The following is a 13,009-nucleotide window of genomic DNA, read 5'->3' as shown; positions in this document are numbered from 1 at the left end:
GGCTGAACAAATAGATGGGTTTCAGTCCAAATATAGTGCAAATGTTCACCACATTTTCAAAAAACTGTAATAAGAAAATGCTTTTTTTTTTTAAAATGTTGGGAGTTGGTTCATCAAGATAAGCTGTGGGTGGCGCCAATTCTCCAGTTAGAAGTCAGAAAAAGGAGGCGCAACAGCATTATATATATATATATATATATATATATATATATATAAGATTAAGATTTTAAGATTTTCTTGTACTTTTTGCTAATTTGTTGTAAATTTTGGGGTAGTTTCTTCTTGTTAAGTTGCTCGTTGCCTTCTTCCCAGTTTTGAAAAAAGTCAATCCAGTCTACTCAAGTTTTAAAGGGTTAAAATTACTTTTCCGAAACTTTTGGTCAGTTTTTGCTTATTCCATGTCTTTTCCAGGCCTGGAAAACATGTTTGTGAAATTCCATGATCTTGTCATGACCGTGGGAACCTGGACATAAAAACAGGTGGATGAAAACGCGACTGTTGATATACAAATGGTCATTTTGCAGGTAAAATTCTCTTTTAATACTGTAAACCTGTCACTTGAAGCTGTTGGGTCCAGATCAGACATGCAAAGACAAAGATTCGATTGCAGGAAATCCTAAAAGACAACGGCTACTTGTCTTGCATGAAAGACGGTACATCTGAAGCCTCTGAAACACATAATTTGATGGAAATCACCATCAAACGAATAAGAACTGGATTAACAGTAAAAATGAAGTTGTGTCAGTAACTGTAACCATTGTGAAATGTCGCATTTGGGATCATTCACAGTGTTGCGGTGCATAACGACAGATCACTCAAAGTCTTTTGCACCGAGTGACGTGTCATAAATGAAATAGAGTTTGCAAATGTCAGAACATTTTGTACTTTGCAGTTTTAGATAAGCAAAAGCAGAGAAGTATATTTTCTCTATGGAGGATTTGAAGGACTTATGTTTTGATTATCATGAATTTTTGGGGGTAAAATTTGACAAGCTACGTACTGTAAAACCTACAAATTGGTTCATGTAATAGGCACTACGCTATTCACCTGATGTCTTAATGTACAACAGAATCACTGCTGCCAATAAGAGAAATTGAAACCAGACGTACGCGTATGACGCAGCGTACACTTGGCGGTTCTGTCAATTAAAAACACTATACTTCCTTAGGCAAGAGGCTATTTTTGCATGATCCTTCCATTCATGTTTTTAACAGAAAGTAGTGACAGATGATGGTTGGAAAGGAAGTGTGCAAACAGCAAAGTCCTTTCGACCCGCAGCAGTACTACTCCAACATTTAACTTTTTTTAAAAAAGTACTCATCCAGCTCCACCTCTCTCTCTCTCTCTCACTGTTTCTGGTCCGTAGTCGCTCCTATCAGGTTCCCGTCTGTCCGGTTTCAGGGTATGGAACAGTATCCGCCACACGCCCTGCCGCTGCCCTGCTCCTGCGCCCCCAGACGGACACTCTGACCCTGGTTTTCGCTCTCCCAGAGCCCCGGAGTCTGCAGGATCTTCTCCACGAGCTCCTCAAAGGCACACTGGACGCCGTCTTTGGTCTTTGCACTGGCCTCTGCACAAAATCAAGATAACAATAGTAATATAATAAGAACCTGAACACCTTTACAAACAGATGTTTACAACGTGACAGACAGGGTCTCAGGGAGTTCAAAATAAACATCAACAAACATGCCAAACAGAGGAAGGTCGAGAGAAGTCAAACAAAAGGACAAGAAGAAAATGCAAACACAAAAGGTCAACAAAAAAAAAGCTAAATAAAAGGAATAAAAGTAGGAAAACTGGTGGATCCCAAAAGGTAGTTCAAGTACTAAATGGATGAAGTTTTTTTTTAAATGTAAGACTAAAAGTCATAAAAAAAAAAAATAATAATAATAATAACAATAATAATAATAATAATGATAATAATATGAGAAATAATATTAATAAATAATTTCTTTTTGTTTGTTTTTCATTACCTGAGGGTATGAAAGGCTGAGATGTGGTGAGAACAGATTAAGTTAATTTGTGCATTTTCATTGAAAAAACAACATTTCAGACAAAAAGCTGGAAAAAATCATTTTCAAGAGCGAAATAAATTTTTAGATTTTTTGTGTTTTCTTTCCCTCTTATGTCAACTCAGAGACACCGGCGGACAATGAGAGCGGAGCAGACATTTGGAGACACCGGCAGAGACACCGGAGGAGACACCGGCGGAGACACCGGCAGACATCACATGACATCACATAAAACCAAGTCTGTAAAAGTGAATTTTAATAAGTGATCTAAAAGAAGCCACTGATTCTGTGTGAGACTTATCTCCTCAGGCAGGTCGCTCCAGAGCTGAGGGCCCCTCGATCAAGATTTATGACACAGGCCAAAAAGATTACTTTCCAAAATGTTACAAAAAAAACATTACGTGAGCTTTTAAATCCAAAACATCTTCTTCTTCTTTTTTTTTTTTTACGGCGTACTAAAACTAAAACGACAGGCTTTAAAAATGTTCCCGGTGTTGACAAACATGACATATATAAAGTATGAAATGACTTCATTTAAGCAGCCGGAGACATCCAGCAGGATGAAGACATCCTCACAGCGGATTAAATCCACGACATCCTCTTGCCCAACCCTTTTCAAAACCCCTTAATTTAGCCTTTCTAAAATGGAAACTCCACAGAAAATGTTAACGTAATTTCCCAGAGAGGGGCAGATTGGAGATGAGAATCAGGAACACGTGTAGACATGGATCCGATAAATGAAAGCCCGCTAGATGTTAATCATAATGCAGTTCTGCTGGAGCGGCCGCATCTTTCAGCGCGAGACACTCGAAGATGCCAGCTCAGTATAAACAAGGCAACAAACCCAAAGTGACTGCATGACTTACTAAGTGATGTCCCGACTGCGTCCAAGTGCACAATTACAGCTCTGACTTTTAAACGCAGCACGGTGAGTTTTAATGGCTGTACAGTAAGTCACATTTTATGGCTCTATTAGTTTAAATGACCGTGTCTGATTTTACCCACCAATAAAAAAGCATGGAGTGTTTCCTCGCAAACTTCAGCCCCTCGTTTCTGTCCACTTCATGGTCATCCTGAAAAACCAAACACACTTCCTGTGTAATTTTCTCTGCGTGGAACACACATAATAAATGATTAGACATCATGGACAAGTGAGGCAACACCAAAAGCTGCTGAGCACATTTAGAAAACACTTTGGAGTATTTCTGGTGTCGCATGAGTTTTATTTTTTTACGTATAAAGCCGTGGCTGACATTAAAGGGGACTATTATGCTAATTTTCAGGTTCATATGTGTATTTAAGGGTTCTGCTGGACCATTTCATGCTTTAATGTTCAATAACACTTTATTTTACTCATACAAGGCGGGTTTCCATTAACCCATAAATTTAAAAACTTTATTTTGCAAAACTGCAATGGAAACACTTTTTAGTCTTTTCTAGGTCACATGATGCTGTGTCTTTGTGCTTGTCCGTAGGAACTGGCTCCCTCATGATGCAGCAGGAGCTACAAGAGCTGTTGTCGCATCACGTAACTCTGAGAAAGTCGAGCGGATCATCTGAAAGTTTTGAATCCACAATTCATCCGTGAAATCGTGGACTATCAGCTCCCAGAAATCCTTCATACGAGGCCGCTCCCACATATAAGGGGCTCGCCTTTCCATTATCGCTTGCATAACACACCTTCATCATCTTTGATCGGAAATTATGACCGTTAGTGTGATGGCTGCAATATAAATAAAGCTGCTAATGTCTTGAACATCCATCGCCATCCTTCTTAACCAACTTAACCGCTTAAACACCAAGAATATCATGAACATGACATCACAGGTCGTAACAACGAGCTCAAGAGTTCAATTTAAAGGCAGCATTTGTAACATAAACAAGTCTGTCACAGCTGACATCAGTTTGTCTCGACGGAAGAAAAAACAAACGATGGAAACAGAGTATTCAGAAGTTTTACTCACACACATTACTTTTAATTATATTTACCTCATCACTTGAAACTTTGGCCACATTTCATATAAATATCTGACATCTAAAAAAAGAAAGAAAAAGCATAATAGATCCCCTCTAAGGCCAAATTTGAGCCTTTGGCCGGTTTATCCAAAACAGAGCTGTTTAAACTGTTTAAAAATATGCTGCACGTGTGAAGCTGTTAGAAGCATCAGACTCACCCGATCAATTTTGTTCCCAACGAGCATTTTCACAATGTCATTGCGTGTTGTGTAGGTTTCCAGCTCATTCAGCCAGTTTTCAAGCTTCGTAAAAGTGTCGCGCTTTGTCACGTCATACACTGTTAAAACCAGAAAAACAAAAAAAGCAGTTAGACACGAGTGTGATAACATTTTATTATGATGAATATTTAGCTGCTGATTCACAGTTTTTATCCAAAGACACTTTCAGACTAATGTGTAAAGAAAGTGCTATAATAACCAGAGGATGTGATTCTTTCATGAAAAGAGAAAATTGTTTCTCGGTCGGTCTGGTATAAACGTGTTTTTTTTTAAACCATCAGTGTTTACCCAGAATGACTCCCTGTGCACCGCGGTAGTAGCTGGGTGTCAGGGTGCGAAATCTTTCCTGTCCGGCTGTGTCCTGCAAAAGTAAAAGACACCAAACTTTGAACAATAATAATAATAATAATAATAATAAACCTAATACATATAGCACTTTTCTTAACAAGATTACAAAATGCTTTTCACTAAAACAACAGATGAAAACAAGTCAGCAATAGAATGACAATAAAATAAAATGCAAACAACACAGTGATCATATATTAATACTGTGGGAAATTACTGAGGGATGATAAAACTTAGCAACATATTAAATATTCATAAATGCTACAAAAGAAAGTCTTAGGAAACTTTTCAGACCAACGGGTACACGAGGAAGCGTCCACACTCAGACTGAGTTTTACACGTGTTACAAAAGTCAGACTACGGAGCTAATCATTGTGAGTGAGCTCAGCACCTGTCATTATTTTTCTTGTTTTGACTGAGGAGGAGTTCAAATATTTTGAAACCTTTATTGATCAAAAGTTTTACTGCCAACACAGAATACATTTTTAAAGTACTGCAGTGCTTGTATCTAATCAGCAAATTAGATTCAAGCAAAAGCATTTCAGAGACTGTTTACAGAGTGTTGTTTAAAGTATTTTAACTTTTAACATGTGCACATGGTATGTGCACCTGGAGGCGAAGAGCAAAGATGGATTGTTCAGAATTACAAATATGGCCAGAAAATAATATTGAGAAAGAGCAGAAACAACTGGGATGTGTTCATAAAACGCAGTGGAAACCAGGGCCAAAAAAAATGTGGCTGATCCTGTTTGTCCTCTTTTTCGAGGATTCATAAAATCGCCTTCAGGATGACACAACAGAGCTGCTGCAGCAACCAGCATTTACAAAGTCCTTCATACCAGATGTCAGTTTTTCAACCAACAGAATACTCTTTTAATAAAAGCAATGCAGTACTTGTGTATTTGATCAGGAAATTATATTCATATAATATAAGTAAAAACATTCTGGAAACTGTGCACTTAAGTTTTGTTGAAACGTTTAACATGTTTTTGTGGTTGGTAAAAACTAAAAATTCTGGTTTATTCCCTTTTTCACCCTTTAAAACCTGAGCAAATTGATTTGATTTCTTTCAAAAACATGGGGAGAAGGCTATGAGCAACATAACAAGATGTGGCCCAAAATTTATCAAGAAATTAATTAAAAAAAAAAAAAAAGAATTACATGAAACTTAGCCATAAAAATGTAACAAAAAAAGAGGAAATTATCATGATAATAACGTTGAAATCAAGGATTTTTTTCAGGCACTTTTCTCTGAACCACATGTGACTTCACAAAGTCCTCTTTTCCTCATTAAGTATTTTGAGCTCCTCCGCACAAACTCATTTCTCCTAAAAAGGGAAATAAATGTGTAGGAGTTCAGTGTTTTGGGCTGAGGTTATGTTATGGCCTCCCTGTGTGTGCTTGCTGTGTTTTTATTTGACTACATGTTTTTCAGTCACCTTCCGTGTTCCTGCTGAGCAACGTCGCCATCTGGCGGATAAACACTGCAGATAAATCGTGTTTTTCTTGACAACTACAAATACTGAAAAGCAGAAAGTGACTTCAGTCTTACCCAGATGGCGAGTTTGGCTTTGTTTCCATCTATTGCGAGTGTCTTTACTTTGAAATCCACACCTGATCAGACACGAGAGGAAGACAGGAAAGAGAAAGGGCGTTAAATAACAAGCAGCGTGTATTATAAGTGTTATGTTCGTGTGTGTGTGTGTGTGTGTGTGTGTGTGTGTGTGTGTGTGTGTGTGTGTGTGTGTGTGTGTGTGTGTGTGTGTGTGTGTGTAACCTATTGTCGCTGACTGCTCTGGGTCAAAAGTATCATCTGTGAACCTCAGGAGGAGACTGACTGTTTGGAGAGATAAAATCGCATGGAAATGAGACGACACAATAGGCTTTTGTGAGCTGACTAAAAGGCTTTCACAATAATATTAACACAACAACAATAACACAGCTTTAAGCTGACTTTTCACTCAACAAACAGCAGTGTAAAGTTTTACTGATGCCTCTATGACGGTGACGTTATTTGTCACTTATTTGTCAACCTGTTAGCAGTAAGAATTTGTCAAAAGAAGGACAAAAACATCAGCAGCTAGCCGTATGAGCAGCTGCTGAGCGGAGGCTTTGCAACTTACGTAACAAGAAGAACATAAACAGTCTCAGCAGCTAGCTAACAGCTCGCTAAAAACACACACAAACCTCGACTTCCCGACTCCGCTTTCGCCAATTATCAACAGTTTCAGCGTCGTCAGCACGTCGTCATCCATATTCCTGCCGGAGGTAGTTTGACTCGCAGTCGGCGACGCTTTAATCGATTAATTTTACTCGTTTTTTGGGGAGCAGCAGGCAGCTAGCGGCTCCGGTGACAGCCTGCTGTTCACGCAACTTCCGCCCAAGCGTCCGACGCGTGACGTCACGGAGGATCACGAGGTAACATAACATAACATAACATAACGTAACATAAAATAAAATAAAATAAAATAAAATATAAAAAAAATAAACATAACATAACATAACATAACATAACATAACATAACATAACATAACATAACATAACATAAAATAAAATAAAATAACACAAAATAGAATAAAATAAAATAAAATAAAATAAAATAACATAACATAACATAACATAACATAACATAACATTACATAAAATAAAATTAAATTAAATTAAATTAAATAAAATAACATAACATAACATAACATAACATAAAATAGTGTGCGTCTGTACATCTGTTTATTTTCTTCTCATTTTTTATTTATGTATTCACCTGTTCATTCATTTTCTGGTCTGCTTATAATATTTGCACACTGTTTTTTTATAGGAATCTTTCAGATATCGTTTTATCTATTTGGTGGATACATTGTAAATTATCTTTTAAATATTATATTTATGTCATTATTATGGATTTATCAGGGTTTTTGTGACACTTAAAAAAAGCCTTTTCACATGTCTGTGTTTTTGACCACTGACTTCTGAAAGTACATCACAAAATGTGACACTGTGTTCATGGGTTGTACATGTATTTTAAACAGCTGCATATTCTTATCCTAGCTGTCCACTTCAGCCTGAAGCAAAACTGGATGAGGGATTCAGAGGAAGTCGGTGGGCAGGCAGAAAACAAACTAAACAAAGATCCTTAATGCATCTTTGTTCTGTGTTGCTACATTTCACCAATCTTTTAAAAAAGGCCCCAAAGTTTTCTGTTACCTCAGCCATCAGAAGGAATCACCTGGGGGTTAAGCAACTGGAAACCACTGACAGTGAGCACTGAAACGGAACCAGCGAGCCGCAATACACCAACTGGTCTTCAATGGGCTCTTTGACTGAGTCTTTCTTCAAACCTCATCAGCTTCTGTTCATTACAGAGCCGGCGACCCTGTTATTATGCAAATCTCATCTCATGAAGGAGCTGCAGCACAATAAATACAGCTGCTTCTGAACACTCACAGCTCTCTCTAATGTTGACACGGCAGAGAAAAGCTCTTTTATATTCCTTAAAGTAGCTTTTTGGCTGAAAACCAAACAGAAATCCAGATTTTCAAGGAGCAGGTTTTCTCAGCTATGGCCAGATTCCACTCAGACTGCATAGAGAAACCCCTGCGCATCTGTTTTGAGATGATGGGTCATTTCATCGCATCTCATCCTTGGTGGTTCTTAATCGCCCCCCTTATTCTCTCTGCAAGTCTTGGGAGTGGATTTTATCTTCTGGAGGACAGAATGTCAAACGACATCGAAGAGCAGTTCACACCTGTCGATGGACGAGCCAAACTGGAGAGGAAATACATCCAAGAGACGTTTCCAGGAAACGATTCCATGTTTTCACGGTTAAGACTGAGTACGGATGGGAATTATGCAGCTCTCATAGCTACGAGTGACAAAAATATTCTGACTGTGGAGTCACTCCGGGACATCCTAGACTTGGACTATAAAGTGAGGAGCATGGTCGTGCAGTTTGACAGCCAGTCATTCGGGTATGTGGATGTTTGTGCTGAAGCGATGGGATCCTGCACCTCCAACGACATTTTAGACATTATTGAACACAAAAGCAACAATATAGACACAGTGAATTTGACATATCCGTGGTACTTCTCTGATTTTAGGAGGTTCCCTTTATATCTAAGTCTGGGGAGTGTTAAACTGTGCAAAGAGAGCTCAAATGTTGAAAGTGCGAGAGCCATTCAGCTCCGTTACTATTTACGTGAGGAAAACAAAACAAAGACTGATGTTTGGTTGGAAAGCTTCATTAATTTGGTCTCAAACATATCGTCAACTTCTGTCCAGGTAAGCAGAACTTAAATATATTTTTTAAATGATCTGCTTTTGTTTTATTAAAGGAGCACTGTGTAAGATTTGGGGGATTGTAGATTACAGCTGTAACTTCTCCTGGTTAGATCTCTTCAGTGTTAATTGTTCAGGAGGTTTGTACCAGGAAGCCGAATTATCCACATAGGTCTCGTCCTCTCTAAAATAAATGGACGTTGTAATAAAAATTGCTAAAAACACAGAATAAAGCAGATTCCCATTAAAAAACAATGTTTCTTCTATGCAGTTTGGTCTGTCATAGAGGGAATGCTAGCCCAGCGCCTGCTCATGTGTGCTCACGTTATTTCTGATCCAGATGTTCAGGTGGATTTTATCGGTGGCTGAAATATCAGCAGAGGTCTCCAGAGCAAACTGTTGAGGTGATTAAAATCAGTGAAATCACAAGAATGAAGCTGTTTAATGTTACAAATCAGATTTTTTTTGCTGCTGTTTGGCTTGTAACAGCATGAAGCGTGAACCCAGCACCTGCTAATGTGTGTTCACCATTTTTCTCTGATAACGTTAAGATCCAGACTTTCAGAAAGTTTTTCCAGTAGCTGAATTCTCTGCCACAGCCTCTTCCTCTCCAAAACAAACAAACCAGGTGATCGAAACAGGTTAAAAAGCTGAATAAAGCAGTTACACGTTTAAATCAGTGTTTCTCCTATGCTGTTTGGCAAGTCACATGAAGGATGCTAGCCTAGCACCTGCTAATGCATGCTCAACTTATTTCTCATCCAGACATTTAGGAGGTTTTTTCCAGGAGCCAAATGATCCGCAAAAGACTCTTCCTCTCTAAAACAAATGGACCTGGCAGTTAAAACTGTTGAAAATACTGAACAAAGCGGTTTCACGTTAAAAATCAGTGTTTTCTCAATGCTGTTTGTCTGCAAACTATTGCGGCCAATACGAAAACAATAATTCCCTTATCTAGAGGTAGTGTTTGGTTTAACCATTCTAGTTTCATGTAGAAACATGTTGGACTCCGTAAATGAGGATGTGCTCCCTGTGTAGATATACACAGCTCACTCTAAGGTTACGAAAACACAACCACTTCTTTTCAGGTGATTATAAACCAAAGAAAACATACTTGTATTACATTTAATTTCTACCAAAATATCCCCCGAATATCCCCCGTTAAATGTACTAATAATCTTTCCAGGTGTCATTCTCCACCTCCATGTCAATGCAGTGGGAATTTAAAAAGTCTCCAGCCTCCGTCATCTATTTATTCTCCATCACCTATGCCATCGCCATCACATTCTCCATCATGTCTTGTTGGAGGTTGGTGAAGAAAAGTCTGAACATCATTTGTGATGAATTTGGGATGTTTGGCTCTTTTACATCTCTGATTTTCTCTCAGGTTGGATAATGTGAGGACGAAGGTGTGGGTGGCGGCCTGTGGGGTGCTCTCCACAGGTCTGGCAGTCCTGAGTGGTTTTGGTGCGCTGTTGTTGTTGGATCAACCTTTTGTCATGACTGTTGCCTCCTGTCCTTTCATGATATTAGGTAGGTTGTGTTAAAAATTCATAATAATTGTAATGTATGCGATGCAGTACTGTCCAAGAATAAATAAAAGAATAAAATTAGAAAGTACTCAAAAAACATGACTTTTTATTAATCTAAAATAATAATACCTGCATTGCAATGACACTGCAAATTTTTGATTTAAAAAGAAAATTACATATTTTGATATTTCTACTTTCCAGCACCAAGTTGCAATATTACAGAATACATTTCAATCATTTTTTAGACCAGATGTAATTTCATAAGCCATGTTCAAATCTCACAGTCTGGTATTAATACTGTTGTTGATATGCAAACTGGTTATTTTACTGTGCTATGGGTGGTAATTGAGGTTATTCGTGTTTATGTGTTTTGGTGCATGCATGTCTACAGCTGAGAAAGAAGAGAGAAAAGATGGAGCAAATAACAGGAATATGTAGGATATGGATAATGATAAGAGGGATATATACAATATGCAAATAATATTGCAGATACATAATAGTTAATAAAACAATAATACTTAAAAAAAGGAAAAATAAAAAAATAAACAAATAAATATAAGTTAAAATAATAGAATAAATAAATAAATAATCTATAAATGTTCCTAGTTCTTGCAGTGCAAACAATTTTTTTTAAAATGGGTTTTTAAAGCTAAGAAAGTTCCTCAGGCCCAAATTAATCTATTGATTGTCATGATGAACAGAAATATTAGAATCAAATGGCTGCCTGGAACAAAAGTGAAATTATCCCCGGACAATAGTCTATAGCCTGAAAATGCAAAGTAGTCAACACATCATTTGTTAAAGAGCTAACACTTTCAAAAACAGGGGGATAAAACATTTTTTAAAGTAAATCTAGGCAAATATTTTGTCAAAAAGAAAGTCTCGAGGACCAATCTCAGTTAATGTTGCACAACAAACAGTGAGAGTCGCATTTTAAACTCTCCTTTTTTCTGACTTTTATTCGAAAGGTATTGGACTCGATGATATGTTCATCATGATCTCTAGCTGGCAGAGGACCCGCGTCCTGGACAGCGTCCCCGACCGGCTGGCTGAGACCTACAAAGATGCTGCCGTCTCCATCTCCATCACCACCCTGACCGACGCTCTGGCGCTCTTCCTGGGCTGCAGCTCGCCCTTCGGCTCCGTCCGGTCCTTCTGCCTGTACGCCGGGATTTCTATCTGCTTCTGCTACCTGTACGCCATCACATTCTTGGGGGCGTTTATGGCTTTGAACGGACGGAGGGAGGCAGAGAACAAACACTGGTTCACCCGTGCCAAAATCCCAGAAGATTTACCCTCCGGGAGTTCAAACGCCTTCGGTGTGTGTTGCGTTGGAGGGAGATACGATCGGATCACCGAGAGGGAAGAAACAGGGCCCACGAGCCAGATGTTTGAGTGCTTCTATGGTCCGTTTCTAACTCACAAATGGATTAAAGCATGTGTATTCTTCATTTATGCATGCTATCTGGCTGTTAGCATCTATGGTTGCTGTATCTTACAGGAGGGACTTGACAGAAGGAATCTAGCTTTGGACGATTCCTACATCGTCAATTACTACAACAATCAAGAGGATCACTTCTCTGAGTACAGCCTTAATGTGATGGTAGCAGTGAAGCAGCCGTTTGCGTACTGGGATGAGGACGAACTGAAGAATCTGTGCATTTCGGATTTTGAGAATTTGAGCTTTGTCAACAGCACTTTTGCTTGGTTTCTTTCTTTTAAAGAGTTTGCAAACGCAACCAATCTAAATATAAGTTCTCAGGAGGCTTTCCAAACACATCTGACCCGTTTCTTAGAACTCAAATCCGTGTTTAGACAAGATATCAACTTCACCGCAGACAAAAAGATTCAGGCTTCTCGGTTTTTCATTCAGACGCTGAACAAAACCTCAACGAAAGACATGATGATAAGACTCAGGAGGATAGCTGAAGAGTGCCCAGTAGAGCTCCTGGTGTACCACCCTGCTTTCATCTACTTCGACCAGTATACCGTCATCCAGGACAACACCATTCAGACCATCCTGGTGGCTGTGGTCGTGATGCTGGTCGTCTCGCTCATCCTCATACCCAATCCTCTTTGCTCCCTGTGGGTGGCGTTCGCAGTTGTTTCGGTCATCGTCGGAGTGACGGGGTTCATGGCGCTGTGGGGTGTAAACCTGGACTCGATCTCCATGATCAACCTCGTCATGTGCATCGGGTTTTCTGTCGACTTTTCATCACATATTTCTTATGCTTTTGTTTCCAGCTCAAAGAGTGACGTCAATGAGAAAGCTGCGGATGCTTTGGCACGTTTAGGTTATCCGATATTTCAAGGAGCGATGTCCACTATTTTAGGAGTGGTGGTGCTGTCCGTGTCCGGGAGTTACATCTTCAGGACGTTCTTCAAGATCGTGTTTCTTGTGATTGCATTTGGGCTGCTCCACGGGTTAGTGTTCATCCCAGTGTTTCTGACTCTGTTTGGGGCCTGCGGGAAGTGGTGGTAAAGTGGGACTGTAGCTACAGTTTGTGAATGAAGTTTTGAAAACCAAACTGAAATTTGAATATTTCACACTTTTTCTTAAAAGAAATATCATTTAAAATGACACAGCAGCTGCTGTGAATAATCTACCGTTTT

At 39.0% G+C, this 13,009-nt stretch overlaps 2 protein-coding genes across 2 annotated transcripts; one reads left to right on the top strand and one right to left on the bottom strand.

Annotated features, from left to right (window-relative positions):
- Nucleotides 1-1,283: 1,283 nt before the first annotated feature.
- Nucleotides 1,284-6,955, bottom strand: LOC121951065 (ras-related protein Rab-18-B-like). Its single transcript, XM_042497253.1, has 7 exons — nt 6,779-6,955; nt 6,369-6,424; nt 6,144-6,205; nt 4,535-4,607; nt 4,187-4,305; nt 3,014-3,085; nt 1,284-1,568 (listed from the first exon to the last, which is right to left on the bottom strand). Exons 1-7 carry the CDS (start codon nt 6,844-6,846, stop codon nt 1,398-1,400), a joined length of 621 nt encoding a protein of 206 aa, XP_042353187.1. The 5' UTR covers nt 6,847-6,955; the 3' UTR covers nt 1,284-1,397.
- Nucleotides 6,956-8,147: 1,192 nt separating this feature from the next.
- On the top strand, nt 8,148-12,878 carry LOC121951190 (patched domain-containing protein 3). The gene is made up of 4 exons (XM_042497427.1): nt 8,148-8,867; nt 10,051-10,172; nt 10,252-10,397; nt 11,365-12,878. The coding sequence occupies exons 1-4, from the start codon at nt 8,148-8,150 to the stop codon at nt 12,876-12,878; spliced, it is 2,502 nt and encodes an 833-aa protein (XP_042353361.1).
- The last annotated feature ends 131 nt before the right edge of the window (nt 12,879-13,009 follow it).

The sequence above is a fragment of the Plectropomus leopardus genome, chromosome 12 (assembly GCF_008729295.1).
Source record: "Plectropomus leopardus isolate mb chromosome 12, YSFRI_Pleo_2.0, whole genome shotgun sequence".
NCBI lineage: Eukaryota > Metazoa > Chordata > Actinopteri > Perciformes > Serranidae > Plectropomus > Plectropomus leopardus.
This window is presented reverse-complemented; position numbering and strand designations above follow the sequence as displayed.

Excerpts from the sequence above, each read along its gene's own strand:
- LOC121951065 (XM_042497253.1), bottom strand. The coding sequence starts at position 6,846 with ATGGATGACGACGTGCTGACGACGCTGAAACTGTTGATAATTGGCGAA. Across the intron at positions 6,425-6,778 it reads AGCGGAGTCGGGAAGTCGAG|TCTCCTCCTGAGGTTCACAG; the intron begins GTTTGTGTGTGT and ends CCAAACAGTCAG. Across the intron at positions 4,608-6,143 it reads AAGCCAAACTCGCCATCTGG|GACACAGCCGGACAGGAAAG; the intron begins GTAAGACTGAAG and ends TTACTTTTGCAG.
- LOC121951190 (XM_042497427.1), top strand. The coding sequence starts at position 8,148 with ATGGCCAGATTCCACTCAGACTGCATAGAGAAACCCCTGCGCATCTGT. Across the intron at positions 8,868-10,050 it reads TATCGTCAACTTCTGTCCAG|GTGTCATTCTCCACCTCCAT; the intron begins GTAAGCAGAACT and ends TAATCTTTCCAG. Across the intron at positions 10,398-11,364 it reads CTGTCCTTTCATGATATTAG|GTATTGGACTCGATGATATG; the intron begins GTAGGTTGTGTT and ends TTTATTCGAAAG.